Here is a 15,835-nt window from a genome sequence, read left to right on the forward strand (position 1 = left end):
CACTTTAGTTTGTTCAAAATTCTGGAACTCCCTCCCTAACAGCACTGTGAGTGTACCTACAAGGACTGTAGAGGTTCAAAGCAGTGGCTCACCTTCTGAGGGCAATGAGGGATCAGCAATAAATGCTGACCTTCCCAGCAATGTCCACATCCCATGAACAAATTTTAAAAACCCTGAATCAGGCAGCTTTGTAGTACTTGATTAACCAGACAGTCTGGCTCACTGATTATTAGAAGCAGAGCCAAAATCAAAGCAACTCCTTAACCTGAGATGAGATATGTAAAACTAAGTTTCCATAAAGGGAAAATAAATTTGACACCCAAACATTTTTTTTTTAATATAGATCTGGAGGTTGCGGGGCAAATCTACATACTTTATAACAAGCAAGGTTGTCGACCCACTGAAAAACATGGGACTGACAATATTTAGAAGTAGGGAAGGTATTGGTTCACGGGGTTGGGGTACATGGTGCGGAGTAAGCCAAATATTGTTGGAGTTAACAATATGCTGGAAGTAGTTAGGCAGGCAAGTTCCATTTTACCCTTTTCTTTTTGCCCTTTCTTGCTTTAAGGGAGCTGAGTCTTTCTCCCTTGTACCATATCAGATTTGCTTTCCCACAGTGGAAACTGAACCACAGTCATGATAGAAATTTGATATTAGGAGATTAGGATACAGGTGAGATTGGAGCCTTTGGATTAAGGCCAGCCCTGTTCCTCCTGATATCCCCTTTTATCTTTCTCCTTCCTAGTTAAATTCCATTTCCTGAGAACCAGTAGCATTTTTAAATACTGAGGTCCTTACTTTTTCATTGGGGTTCCTCCAAAATTCAAATCTGTGAAAAGAAGAAAAAGTCATTGGAGCATCAATGGTCAATAGTGCACTCAATCAGCACCACAATATAAAGGCAGTAGAAATCTGCAGATAGATTTGGCAGTTTTATTTTAATTTCAAAGAAGAAAAAGCAGATTAATTCTGTGAAGCAATTATGGTGTAACAACAGGACACAGCAGATCAAGCATCAATCTGACTCAGTGGTAGCATTTTCATTTCAAGTCAGATGGTCATTGTTCAAGCCCCATTGAGACTTGGAAATATTTAGATTAATATTTCCGCGTAATATTGAAGGGAGTGTTGCACTGTACGGCAATGTCAGATGAGACATTAAACTGAGGCTCTGGTCTACCAGTTCAGATGAATGCATAAGGTCCCATAGCACGACTCAGGAGAACTCGCCCGTTTGTTGTTTTTTGGTGCTCTAGTCAACTGCCACCAAATCAGAATATCTCATTGCTGGAAATACTCAGCAGGGCTAGTGGCTTCTGTGGGGAGAGAAATAAAATTAATGTTTCAAGTCAATGACCTTTCATCAGAACTGATGAACCAGTTCTGATGAAATGTCATCGACCTAAAACATTAAATCTATATCTCTTTCCACAGATGCTGCCAGCTGAATAATTCCAGCATTTTCTGTTTTTTTGTTTCAGATTTCCAGCATCTGTAGTATTTTACTTTTGTATTATCCCACTGTTGTTTGTGGGATTTTCTGTGTGAAAGTTGGGTGCAATGTTTGTCTCCATAACAACAGTGATTATGCTTCAGAAGACTGTGAAGTACATTGGGACATCCTGAGGACATTAAAGACACGATATAAATGCAAGTTGTTTCTTTATCACACTGAATGTTGTTGGTTAACTTATCCTCTCATAAACAAGTTGCTATGAAAACATGTAGTATTCAAATATTTGGTCCCTGAAGCTCTTGTACAATCCACAATTTGGAAACATACTCATTTAGATATTTGAAGGCAGGGGTCAGCAATGAGTACAGTTTGCACCCATCTTCTCAGCTTTACCTTCAGTCACTTTCCCTTATTCCTCAGCAACGTGTCCTCTAAATTTAGTTTGTACTGGGCAGACTACAAACTCCTCTGAGCACAACTTTTTCTCCATGGCCAGTTTACATTTTAAAAGTCATGATTTACATTGTGCTGGAAATTTCTCCAGCCGAACTGACTAAGTTGTGAGTTGCCTGTTTATTTCAATGTGTGATACATTCTAGCTGGCTGTGTGATCACACATGCGGGCATCTTAGAGAGAATATAGTATTTCATGTTGTGCCACAGAGGAACTGGAAGAAGATTCAATAGTAACTTTCAAAAAGGAGCTGGATAAATAATTGAAGGGAAAATATTCACAGAGTTTGGAGCAAGAACAGGGAAGCAGGACTAATTGGATAGCTCTACCAAAGGGCCGGCACAGGCATGATAGACCAAATGGCAAAATTCTATGATTCTATGAACAGCGTCTCACTCCCCACAACACTTCTTCATAAAGTGCCCTGGGAGCTGCGTTAAAGACAGACAGGAAAAACTAGCGGAACAGGCGATCTTTTAAGGAGGGGAGGTTTCAGGCACAGGCTCGGTACATTCCAACAAGGATGGAAGGTAGGGAACCAAAACCTGGGTTCCTTGGAGGACGAGGGAGATGGAGAATGTGATGGGACAACAAAAAAGGGTGCATGATGGATGTCAGGTGAATTCTTCAAGTGAGAACCAGGCCAAACACAATAAGTTGAGAGAAGTGAAAAGGAAAATAAGACTGGCAAAGAAAGAATGAGAATATAATGGCAGTTAATATAAAGGGGAACCCAAAAATCTTCTACCGGCATGTAAATAGCAAGCAGGTCGTAAGAGTGGATTGGGTCCTATTAGGGATAAAGAGGGTGATATATCCTTAGTGGCACAGGGCAAGGCTAGAATACTTAATGAGTACTTTGTTTACTAAGGAAGAGGATGCTGACAAAATATTGGTAGAAGCGGAAATGGTAGAGGTAATGGATGGGATGAAAATTGATAGCCAGCCTTTCCAGTACATTCTTCCTATGTTTAGAGTGGATAAGTCGCTTGGTCTGGATGGCTTGCATCCCAGGTTGCTAACGCAAAGAGGGGTGGAGATAATCTTCCAATCTTCCCTTGATACAGGTGCCAGAGTATTGGAGAGTAGAAAATGTGACACCCTTATTCAAGGAAGTGTGCAAGGACATTTCTAGTAACTACAGGCTGATCAGTTTAGCATCAGTGGTGGGAAAGATTTCCGAAACAACAGATCAACAGACACTTGGAAAGGTTTGAGTTCATTAAGGAGAGCCAGCACAGATTTGTAAAAGGCCGATCATGCTTGACTAATCTAATTGAACTTTTTAATGAAGTAACAGAGAAAGCTGATGAAGGGAATGCAATGGGATATTGTCAATATGAAGTTTAAGACAGCATTTGAGAGAGTGTTGCATAAAAGGCTGGTTAACAAAATTGAGATTCGTAGAACAGGAGGGTCAGTGTCAACTTGGATAAAAAGTTGGCTTAAGGACAGAAAACAGTGAGCAGTAAATGGTTGTTTTCCAGACTGGAGGATGATAGACAGAGGGTCAGAGAGTTCCAGACTCCCACAACCCTCTGGATGAAAACATTTTTCCTCATCTCCCCTCTAATCTTTCTACCAATCACTTTAAATCTATGTTCCCTAGTCACTGACCTCTCTGCTAAGGTAAGTAGGCCCTTCACATCCAGTCCCCTCACACTTTTGTAGATTTCAATCAATCAATCAGGTTTCCCCTCAGCCTTTGCTGTTCCAAGGAGAACAACCCCAGCCTATCCAATCTTTCCTCATAGCTGCATTTTTCCAGTCCTGGCAACATCCTCGTAAATCTCCTCTGTACCCTCTCTAATGCAATTACATCCTTTCTGTAATGAGGTGACCAGAACTGCACACAGTACTCAAATTGTGGCCTAACCAATGATTTATACAGTTCCAGCATAACCTCCCTGCTCTTATATTTTAAAGCTCAGCTAATAAAGGAAAGGATTCCATATGCCTTTTTAACCACCTTATTGACCTGGCCTGCTACCTTTAAGGATCTGTGGTCATTCACTCCAAGGTCCCTCACTTCCTCTACACCTCTCAGTATTCTCCCATTAAATAAATCGTATATTCCTTTGCCTTGTTTGACCTCCCCACATGCATCACTTCACACTTCTCCGGGTTGAATTCCATTTGCCACTTTTCTGCCCACTTAACCAGTCCATCAATATCTTCGTGCAACCTACAGCTATCCTCCTCGTTATCTACCACATGGCCAATCTTTGTGTCGTCTGCAAATTTCTTGATCCTGTCCCCAACATTTATGTCCAAATCGTTAACATATACCACAAAAAGCAGGGCACCTAATACTGAGCCCTGTGGAATGCCACTGGAAACAACCCTCCAGTCGCAAAAACACTGTCAACAATTATCCTTTGTATCCTGCCACTGAGCCAATTTTGTATCCACCTTGCTACGCTTCCCTTGATTCCATGGGCTTTTAAAAAAAAAATCAGTCTGCTATGTGGGACCTTGTCAAAAGTCTTGCTAAAATCCATGTATACCACATCAACTACATTACCCTCATCAATCTTCCTCGTTACTTCTTCAAAAAATTCGATCAAGTTGGTCAGACAAGATCTTCCCTTCTAAGATACAGCGTTAGCAGTCTTCCAATCCTCTGGCACCACACCTGTATCCAGTGAGGACTGCAAAATGATGGTCCTTCCACTATTTCCTCTCTTGCTTCTTTTAACAGCCTGGGGTACATTTCATCCCGCCCTGGTGATTTATCAACTTTCAAGGATGCCAGTCCCATTAATATTTCCTCTCTCCCTATGTTCATCACATACATTACTTCACACCCCTCTTCATTAACTACAATATATGCATCGTCCCCTCTTTTGTGAAGACGGACACAAAGTATTCATTAATAATAATACAAACATCTTCTGCCCCTACACATAGGTTACTTTTTAGGAATTTTATGGGCCCTACTCTCCCCTTAGTTATCCTCTTACTCTTAATGTATTGATAAAACATCTTTGGGTTCACTTTGATTTTGCTTGCCAATATTCTTTCATGCGCCCTCAGCTTTCCTAATTTCCTTTTTGATTTCACCCCTCCAGTTTCTCTGCTCCTGTCGATTTTCTGTAGTATTGAGTTCTCGCTGTTGAACATAAGCTTTCCTTTTCTGCCTCATCTTACCCTGTAAGCTCCTTGACATCCGTGGGGCTCTAGATTTGGCTGTCCCAACCTTTTTCTTTGTGGGAACGTGTTTACTTTGAATCCCTTGAATGCCTCCCACTGTTCTGACACTGATTTACCTTCAAGTAGCTGTTTCTAGTCCATTTTTGCTAAATCACTCCTCAGCTTAGTAAAATTGGCCTTGCCCCAATTCAGAACTCAAACTCCTGTTCTATCCTTGTCTTTTTCCATAATTATGTAAAATCTGATTGAATTATGATCACTACCACCAAATTGTTCTCCCACCGTCACTCCTTCCACCTGCCCATCTTCATTTCCTAAAACTAAGTCTAAAATTGCGCCCCCTCTTGTTGGACCTGCTACATACTGGCCAATAAAGTTCTCTTAAATGCACCTCAAGGATTCTACTCCCTCAATTCCTTTACACTAAAACTATCCCAGTTAATATTGGGATAGTTAAAATCCCCTACTATTACTGCCCTATTGTTTTTGCACTTCAGACATTTGCCTACATATCTGCTCTTCTATCTCCCTCTGACTGTTTGGGGGTCTATAGTACACTCCCAGCAATGTGATTATCCCTTTTTTTGTTCCTTAGCCCGATCTAAATGGCCTCATTTGATGAACCTTCCAACATATTATCCCTCCTCACAGCTGTAATTGTTTCTTAGACCAAAATTGCCACTCTCCACCCCCCCCCCCACCCCACCTTTCTTATCCCCCTCTCTATCGTGTCTGAAAACCCTGTAACCAGGAACGTTGAGCTGCCATTCCTGTCCCTCAAGTTATGTTTCTGGAATAGCTATATCATACTGCCACGTGTCTATCTGTGCCCTCCCGCTCGTCTGCTTTATTTGCTATACTCCTTGCATTGAAGTAGATACCTTTGAGCACTGCCAAACTCTTTTTTAAATTTTCTAACCTTTGTTTCCTCTGCCTTCCAGACTCATCCATTAGTCTTCTGCCTTTCATTTTAATTTCTGATTTTGTCCCAACTGAGTCTACCCTCAGGTCCCCACCCCGCCAAACTAGTTTAAACCCTCCCCAACAGCACTCGCAAAATGTCCCGCAAGGAACCCAGTCCCGGCTCTGTTCAGGTGCAACCTGTCCAGCCTGCACAGGTCCCATCTGTCACAGGGTCGGTGCCAATGTCGCAAGAATCTAAAGCCCTCTCCCTGCACCAACTTTCCAGCCACGCATTCATCTGTCTTATCCTTCTATTCCTGTACTCATTTGCGTGTGGCACTGGGAGTAATCAGGAGATTACTACTTTTAAGGTCCTGCTTGCTAATGTCTTACCTAGCTCAGTAAACTGTTTCTGCAGGACCACATCCCTCTTTCTACCTATGTCGTTGGTACCATAAATAGGCTAGCAGAATGGGCATGCAAGTGGAAGGTGGGTTTTAATACAGATAGGTGTGAGGCGATGCATTTTGACAGAAAGGATAGGTAGAAGCAATACAGACGTAATGGCGCAGTTCTAAACAGCGTGCTGGGACAGAGGGATCTGGGATTCATGTGCATAGATCTTTGAAGGTGGCAGGACATATTGAGAGTAATTAGCAAAGCATATAGGCATCTTGGGCTTCATAAATAGAAGTATTGAGTACAAAAGCTGAAAAATTATGCTGTGCCTTTCTAAAACTCTGGTTAGGCCACAACTGGAGTATTGCATTCAGTTCTGGTCACTACACTTTAAGAAGGATGTGAGGATCTTTGAGAGGGTGCAGAGGAGATTTACCAGAATGATTCCAGGGATGAAAGATTTAAGCTACAATGTTAGATTGAGAAGCTGGAGTTGTTCTCTCAGAGGGTCTTTAGTCTGTGGAATTCTCTTCCCCAGAGACAGGGTCATTGAATATTTTTAAGGCAGAGCTCGATAAATTCTTGATTGACAAGGGAGTCAAAGGTTATACGGGATAGATAGGAAAGCAGTGTTGAGGGCACAATCAGATCAGCCGTGATCTTTTCAAATGGCGGAGCAGGCTTGAGGGGACGAATGGCCCACTCCTGCTCCTAATTTGTAAGTTCCTTGGAGCGAAGGAGATTGAGGGGAGATTTGATACAGGTGTACGAGATTTAGATCAGGTAGACAAAGAAAAGCAGCTCCCAATAGCTGATGGTACAAGGACTAGGGGACACAGATTTAAGGTTTTGTGCAAGTGATGCGGAAGGACCCGAGGAAGAACCTTTTTTTTTTAAACACTGCGAGTGGTAATGACCTGGAACTTGCTGCTACAAGGGTTGTGGAAATGGAGACAATTAATGATTTCAAAAGAAAATTGGATGGGCACTTGAGGGAAATAAACTTGCAGGGCTATGGAGATAGAGTGGGGGAATGGGACTGATTGTATTGGTCTACAGAGATCTGGCATCGATTTGATGGGCCAAATGACCACCTTCTGTGCCATAATGACTATGTAAATGTCCCAGATTTTGCTGACAAAATAATGGTGAGGCGACTGGTACTTGCTGTTATTTGTGCGCAAATGGTACAGCAACTTCAGGTGAGGGGCAGATGCACAGTTAAATGCAGAAACTCAAATGTCGCTGTCCGAGTTCTGCCGTGCTACCATTAGCTTTGCGAAATTGGTATTTCATTGACTGCTTCCCTATTAAAATTCATTGAATGGCGTGAAGTTGCTGTATTTTTGCGGTAGATATGAACTAAACTCGCCACAGAAAGATAAATCAAGTCATTTCGCGTCCAAATACCCTTTTAAGAACATGATAATTGTCAATTACTGCCAATCAACCTCTGGCATTGCAAATTAACTAAGTGTGGAGTCTCATTCTTTCAGGTTTTAATTCCTGTTAGAGATTTTAAAATGCAAACCTTGTTGCTTCTCTCCCTTAGATCAGTCTTTCCTTCCTTCTCTATTTCTCTTTCTGTACCTGATTTGCCATTGAATTCACCTACTCTAATTTACACTTCCCTTCTCAGTCCTTGTGCTGTTAATCATCTTCAATTTGATTGGTTAGAGAGATACATAGTTGCTTGTTTTGTTCACTCAGGGCCCAGAAAACTTGCTTCGTCCACTGTGATGTTATCAGTTTGTACTTTTGGCAATTTGTCAAACGTAAAGTTAAAAACCTAAACGTGCAAGGGAAAGTTGAACTAACACACCGTTAGAGGTCTTGCTACAACAAATTTTAGTTTAATGGAAGTACAAAGCATTGTTGAATATGCACCCTTTAAGCAAGTGTATCAAAAAAAAAAATCAGCTGGCTCACACTGCTGCATACCACTGCTCATTTATAAATTTCACCTTCCCCTCCCCAAAATTCCAGTCCAATGAGTCAAGCTCCAGGGCACTGTATTGCAATTTCCCTATGTAGTGATGTTTAATTTTTGGGGATCAATCCATTGGGAAAAATAGACAATGATATTGATAAGGTTTCCCATTCATTCTAATCACCGGACACCTCCAACGTCCCCATCAATGGTCATTACAGTTCCTTCTCTCTCAGGTGTCCAGCTATTGGACCATCTTCCCCAAGAAAAATCAACCAAGGCAGAGCTTCAAATTGATGGCTAGATGAGAGTTCAAATTCTGTGTTTAAGGCTACCCTTAATTTCATTTGTTTAAGAAAACATAAAATGGCTAATAACTATTTAAAAGTAAAATCAGCATAAGGAACAACTTGCAGTGCAGAAAACAGGACACAATTTAGTAAAGATTTTTCTAACTAACTCCAATATATTTGTTCAAGAAAGAAGCTTTTGTGAGGCTTTTAAGACTTTGAACATTAATCAAAGTGGATTTCTAAACCATGTGTCTTCAAATAATTACTGCAGTAGGGGACCAAGTTATACAGTCTAACAACAGGAATCATTGGGGTATTAGCTTAGAAACGGAGTTACCCACAATAATTTCTTTAGCTCTTCATGACTCTTCTCAAATAGCATTAGACTGGCTTATTTTTAAATACATACTGCCCACAAGGTTGGCGAGGGATGAATCCAAGTCAGTTGCGAGTAGTTTGTTATTCTGCTGGCTCACTGGGGGTGTTGTCTCATTTTTGGCAAGGAGAGTTGGCATCAGCATTTCATCTGGTTGATCAAAACCTTGGTAAGAAAATAATGGCGTCACAAAGTTAAGGCAAAGTCCATGTGTACAATCTTACAAAGGATCTTTCCAAGTTTCAAATTTCATTGCTTCTTGGATAATGTAATAGATCCCAAATAATGACTCAACTGTTTCACTACCCTAATGATCTCAACTGTTTTCACTGCGTTAACACATGGTGTGCTGAAGAAGTGTGTGACACATACGGACAGAACTTTCAAAACTGGGTCAGGAACCCAACGCCTGGATTATTTCTGAGTTCCGACCCCATATCTCAGCTGCATCGCTTAAATGTTAATGCCGACTGGGCAGAAGGCAAGCTTGGTGTCCAATTAGTGCCAAGTGTCTGCAGGAGGCGGCAGCTGACGGCAGAGTGCAAGCAGAAAAGGCAGGCGGCAGCCATGATGGGGCCTGCCGCTGCCACGCTTATGAGAGTAGGCGGCACCTTGGAGGGCCAACTGAAGTAAGAGGTGATGCACGCTTCCAAAATAAAAAAAATGTCCTGTGCTTGGCCTGGCGCAAGATCCCTCACCTTCCAATAATAAAGTATGCCTTCTGTGAGCACCAACAGCTGTGCACGATCGTGCACCAAACTAGTCGGGCTTGCCGGAATCCCAATTGAAAATTACAATGCAGACACCCCCTACCCCGACCCCTTAACGAGCTCCTCCATGAGATTAATGAACCCTTAATCAGAGACGAGCAGCTTTCCCATTCCCTCCCCCCAACCCTCACACTGAAAACTGTTGACTGTCCTGGAGGCATTGGGTTCCGGAGATGAGCTTAAATTGTGTCCGCACTGAGTCCCAACCCCGCCGGCATTTGAAAATCCGCTCCATGGACTCCACAGACTTTACTCAAAGTTGAAATTGCTACTCAAACTGTTTTTCTATCCTAGGTACACAATTTGGATTGAGCCAAGATGAAGGCTTTGTTTGGTGAAAGACAAAGTAAATAAGGTGTTAACATTTACAATATTCTGCAAACTAATTTGTAATTTTCATGGATTGAAATATAACTGTTACAAACGATGTTATTAAGATGCAAATTTTTTTTGATTTCCTAATTGAAAGGAATGATCATTGTACTGTATCATATATCGGGGATGAGGAAAATTAATAAACAGCTTACATATTATCAGAGACCGTCTTTCCAAGAGTTTCCAGGAAAGAATGCAACAATGATTGTACTATAAATTATTAATTGTGCTATATGGTATTTTGTTTATGTTCACTTCTATTAATTTTTTTAATAATATAAATCTGGTCAGCCTGTCCTAAGTGGTCCAGTATTGTGAATATTTTCTGCCTTTGGACAGACAGCAAATATAGTGACCATACTACTCATTCTCCAGCAGGCAATTTACCATAATTGAAATTAATGGTGTGACCTGGGCTATACTAACTAGTATTGGAGTAAGCAAAAAACAAATGTAGGTTACATTTCATTAAAGCCATGGTCTATTTGCAGTGTTATGAGGGTTTCCATTTTTTGTTAAAACTGGAGAACCTATATTTTAAAAAACTGAAACAGATTTCATGGATACTGGAATCTTTAAGCTAAACTTTGGGTGTTTTTCTTAAAAGGCAGGTCAACATAAGGTTGAGCAGTAAACAAATCTTACTGGAAAGCATCTGATTTCAAGTAAACACAGCAGGGGGTTGTGTTTTGACCTGAAGAGCTATTTGCTTATTGGCGGAAAGGTTTTTGTTTCATTTTTGAATGGTTAAAAAAGCCAGTGGGTGTTTGGCTAATAACAGGCAGTTGGAGTTTGCTTTTTGACCTGCCAAGAGAACAGAAGAAAATCCAGATGGCGGATATCTTTCTCTCTTTGAAGAATCCCTGCTCTTGAAAAGCAAATCCTGCAGCAAGTTATACTGTTGCTTCCTGTATTTGAAGAAATCCTGCATGTTTGTAGAAACCTTGCATCTTTGAAAGAATTTTTACATTGAATGTGTGAGAATTGAAACCTTTGTTGCTGCACAGCTGATGTAAAACCTATCTGAAGCCTTCTTTGCTGACTCTCTTTGCAGGCCTATCCAAATAGACTATTCATCAATATTGCCTGGGAAGAACTGTTCTAGGAAGATTCCTAGTGGTAGCCACCTATTTGCCTTTGGGACACCTTGCCAAAACAATGAATTTCCATATCTTCTCTTCAGTCTAAGTTATTTTCATTCCCTCCATTTCTTTGTAACAGCTGTAAAACAGTTAACCGATATTGTGTGTGTGTGTGGGCGGGGGGCGGGGGGGGGGGGGGGTGTTGTTTGAAAGAGGGTTAGGATGAAATAAGGGGCTTTAATATTTCCATTTGTGCGCATGTTTTGCTTCATTATTGATTAAGACTTGGTTTATAATAAATTGATAATTTATTTGTTCATTAAAGAAACTGGTTGGTGTGCTTTATTCTAGGGAAAAATAGAGTATCTGATTGACTGTTTTGGTAAGTGGGAAAATTTAAAATATAATGTTGTGACCTGTGGAGAAGTAGAACTGAATCAACAGTGCGCTCCTCCTGTCTCGGTCGTAACAGCATAAATTATCAAGCAGTCTACTTAAAGAAAAAGGTGCTGCAAAATGGCCAGCCCACATCAGCATGCAACACTTCCTCCTTTCCTGAACATCTCTAATGGTTTTTTTCATGGTTAATCAGATAATGTCTCAATTTATAGGCACAGGACTTTTATATAATTTAACTCTCAATGTGTTTTTCTACTAAAATGGAGCTGTGTTCCTTTAAAGCAACAAAAGCTAACTGTTAAATAAACACAATAAAGACAAGTTCAGTTCACTCAATTTAACCATTGCTTGAAAATGGTCAAGTGTCCACCTGTTGCAACTCTAAGTCAGAAACATCTAATATTAAGTAGCTGTTAGAGATGCAAAATAATCTAAAAGCCAACATGATGTACTGTTTAGTAGGTTCACTGATCTTGCAAGGCATTTCTCCGGGAAAGTGATTATGTTGGATGTAGATGGGTAGTCATGAATGCAAGGAGAGAAGTATGTGATGTAAACTTGATTTTCTGTTAAACAAACCTGCATTTTGTTTTTGGCTTTCTCTTGCCCTCTCTAAATCTCTTCCTCCATACAAACTCTCCTAACCACATTCATGGCCACCCTTTCATCTTGTCCGGTGGTGTAAGCTCCTGTGATCATCAATGAGTCCATCTCAAACACTTCTTGCAACCTTCAACACCCACATCCCCCTATGTTTCTATGTTTCAATCACAATTCTCTCAGCATCTGCCTATGGAAAAAAAACTCTTTGCACATGTTTTTACAACAGCACTTTCAGACTTCCAACCACGCAGCCTTGGGCATTTCATTTGCCAAGGTTACCATTACTGAGGTTTGATCAACCCTTTTTATCTTCAATACCTTCACCCCTAGCTAAACTGTGAATTTCTCTCATCCCTGTCATTTCTTCTGGTACCACTCCTGTCTTCACTCCTTCAAGTCAAAGGGGTGCAAAGTTGAGTATAATCAGGTATAATCATCCATCACTTGATAAATATGAAGCTTTAGCAGGTCTCAATCCCTCAGCCAAAAAGGCACACTACTCTGGCATCTACTTAAGTGCATTATTCTGCTGAAGTGTACAGCAGAATAAGGCTGTGAGACATAATTGCTTTGCTTTCCCGAAACCAATTGGCAGTTCAGTCATATATATGTTTATGGCATAATTGTTGAATAAACATTGGTCAAGATAAATCCATTTAATGGGTTGAGGGTAAAATACTCATCAGAACAACATTTTAATCAGCAGTCAATAGCTTTTTTTCTAAAAAATTGTTCTTGCGCTATGTCTGCAGCGAGACATTACACTGACAAAGAGAAACACAGACAAACATAACCAAGGAGACACAGAAAGACATACTCGTACTATGTTCACAACCTAAACTGTTTTATTGGTGAGAACAAAAAATATGATCTCTAATTCCCAAAACACAACCACGGTCAATAAAATCCAACTTACCCATTCATTCAGCAAGGAGACATCAGTCCAAAGTAGTAGCATGTAAAGCAAGGACAAAGTTGAATCAATGTTAGAGTTCCATGCAGCATATCAGTAGACAATAAACTCCAAAGATTTTTTTAAATGTAATTTTCACATTCTGAGACACCTTAATTAATATTGCTATAATGTGGTTCATTTATAGTAGCAGTATACATATACTAAATCTCAGCAACCTCAGGCTTTCACACATGATAGTGTGGAGAGGGGCAAAGAGAGAAGACAAAGTCAGCCACTGATACAAATATGACTGAATATATCACAAAAACATCTAACAAAAAACAAGCTGGAAGCAAGAATGCTGCTTGAAATGGTCCCTGCACCTGAATAGATGGTCTCCAGGTGCACCCGAAATTGAACCTTGGACCTCACTATCATTGGGTCAGCAAGCTGCAAACACCCAATAGGTGTCCCCAGGCAGCTCCCTGCCAAGAGGAAAAATGGGTGCGGCACATCCAAATATCTAGGCCTAAGTCTCTTGTCAGCTAACCAAAGATTGGCCAATATTCTCTACTTAGAGAATGAGGAATGTTGAGTACCTTAAATGAGGGAAAAAGTTAGGCTGTTAAATACTTTTTAAAAATAGCTCTGCTAGAGTACACTGACATTTTATGACAGTGTTGCTGCAATTTGCTATATACTGAAGCATTTAGTGCAAGTAATGCAAATTAGCACTAGGTGTTTACCGTTTGTAGTCTTGGCATCACTGAGGCCCGATTTGGATCCAAACACAGAGTCAAAGTCCACGTTCAATGTTGATGGAGCAATCATCTGTGGGGCTGGTTGAGGAGCAAATCCTAGAATAAGAGTTTAACACAGAGTCAGTATCATGAACAAAACAGATAAAAAGGCAGGAAGATGCACAGGGGACAGAGAGAGACCGAGTTTACATAATGCCCTATTAGACCCCAAGGACGTCCCAAAGTTCTTGACAACAAATAGATTACTTTTGAAATGGAAAAGCCATTTTTCAGTCAAGATCCTCCAAATAGCAAATAAATGAATGATCTTGATTTTTTTTTTGATGGTGCTGGTTGAGGAAGTAATGTTGGCTAGGAGAATTCACTGCTTTTCTTCAAATAAATGTACAATCTTTCATATTCAACAAAGAACCTGTTTTTAATGTTGCATCCAAAAGACAGACAGCAACTCTGAAAATGCACTCCTTTAGCACTACACTTAAGCACCAGCCTAAAGTACATAGTGCAGCACTAATACACAACCTTCAGAGTCACAGGTAAGACAGCTGATGCTAATACACAAGTTCAAATTCAAAAGTTTTATTCATTTACCGAGGAATTCTAGAAATTACCAGTTGTTTCCACAGATGATTTCAAATCTAATATTTCAAAAGGTGAGTGCTCAAGAGCTTCAGTTTATTGTTATATTTGTACATCTGTTGCAGTTGTACTTTACCAACTGGAGGAATTTTCTGTAATGGCAACTTTAAAACTAAAAGAGCAAAAGTATCTCAAGACTTGCAGGCAGAGTTTAGGCAGCTAGGGAAGAAACTAGCAAGCAAGACCTTAAAGGTAGGAATCTCTGGATTATTCCCAGTACTACATGCTAGTGAGTATAGAAATAGGATACAGCAGATGAATGCATGGCTGGAGAGATGGTGCAGGAGGGAAGGATTTAGATTCCTGGGACAGGTTCTGGGGGAGATGGGACTTGTTCAGGCCACATGGGTTGCACCTGAACAGAGCCGGGACCAATGTCCTTGTGGGGTGATTTGCTAGTGCTATTGGGGACAGTTTAAACTAACTTGGTATGGGTGTGAGAACAAGGAGGTAATGTCTGAGAGGAAAACCAAGGTGCAGAGAGAATTGTGAAAGACAGATGGCACTAGAGTAGGAAATAGGAAGGTATTAGGTGGGATCAGAGTAAGAGGGAATGCAATAATGTCTAAATTAGGTTTACTGTGCATGTATGTGAATGCGCGGCGTGTGGTAAATAAGGTTGGTGAGCTGTAGGTGCAGAGAGCCGTGTGAAAATATAATGTTACGATGGTAACAGAGACCTAGCTCAAGAAAGGGCAGGATTGGATACCAAATATTCCTGGAAACAAGGTGTTCAGGAAAGAAAGGAGGGGTAGCAGTACTGATTAAGGAGAACAATACTATACTGGAAAGAGACAATGTCCCAGAGAGATCAAGGCCAGAATCTATTGGATTAGAGCCAAGAAACAATAGAGGTACCATTATATTGCTGGATTTATTCAAGGAAATTAGAGATGTGCAAGAATTATACAGTAGGCAGTGGCGTAGTGGTATTATCACTGGACTAGTAACCCAGAGACCCAGGGTATTTCTCTGGGGACATGGGTTCGAATCCCACCACAGCAGAAGGTGGAATTTGAATTTAATTAATAAATCTGGAATTAAAAAGCTAGTCTAATGATGGCCATGAAGCCATTGTCGATTGTTGTAAAAACCCATCTGGTTCACTAAGGCACTGGAAACGACAACGGCAAACCCAGCCCTGTCGACCCTGCAAAGTCCTCCTTACTAACATCTAGGGGTTTGTGCCAAAGTTGGGAGAGCTGTCCCACAGAGCTGTCAAGCAACAGCCTGACATAGTCATACTCACGGAATCATACCTTACAGACAATGTCCCAGACACTGCCATCACCATCCCCGGGTATGTCCTGTCCCACCAGCAGGACAGACCCACCAGAGGTGGCG

The 15,835-nt window shown here is 40.8% G+C and overlaps 1 protein-coding gene across 5 annotated transcripts in view; it reads right to left on the bottom strand.

The window, feature by feature from the left end:
- Positions 1–752: 752 nt before the first annotated feature.
- LOC137377617 (phosphatidylinositol-binding clathrin assembly protein-like) overlaps positions 753–15,835 on the bottom strand; it is a 168,900-nt gene continuing 153,817 nt past the window's right edge. For all 5 annotated transcript variants that reach the window (XM_068047452.1, XM_068047451.1, XM_068047456.1 and 2 more), the window contains 3 exons: positions 13,838–13,948; positions 9,001–9,117; positions 753–832 (listed from right to left, as the gene is read on the bottom strand). In XM_068047452.1, the coding sequence (XP_067903553.1) occupies positions 798–832; positions 9,001–9,117; positions 13,838–13,948 (263 nt within the window). In that variant the 3' untranslated portion in view covers positions 753–797. The remainder of the gene's footprint in view (positions 833–9,000; positions 9,118–13,837; positions 13,949–15,835) is intronic.

This window comes from Heterodontus francisci, chromosome 15 (assembly GCF_036365525.1).
Source record: "Heterodontus francisci isolate sHetFra1 chromosome 15, sHetFra1.hap1, whole genome shotgun sequence".
Classification (NCBI taxonomy): domain Eukaryota; kingdom Metazoa; phylum Chordata; class Chondrichthyes; order Heterodontiformes; family Heterodontidae; genus Heterodontus; species Heterodontus francisci.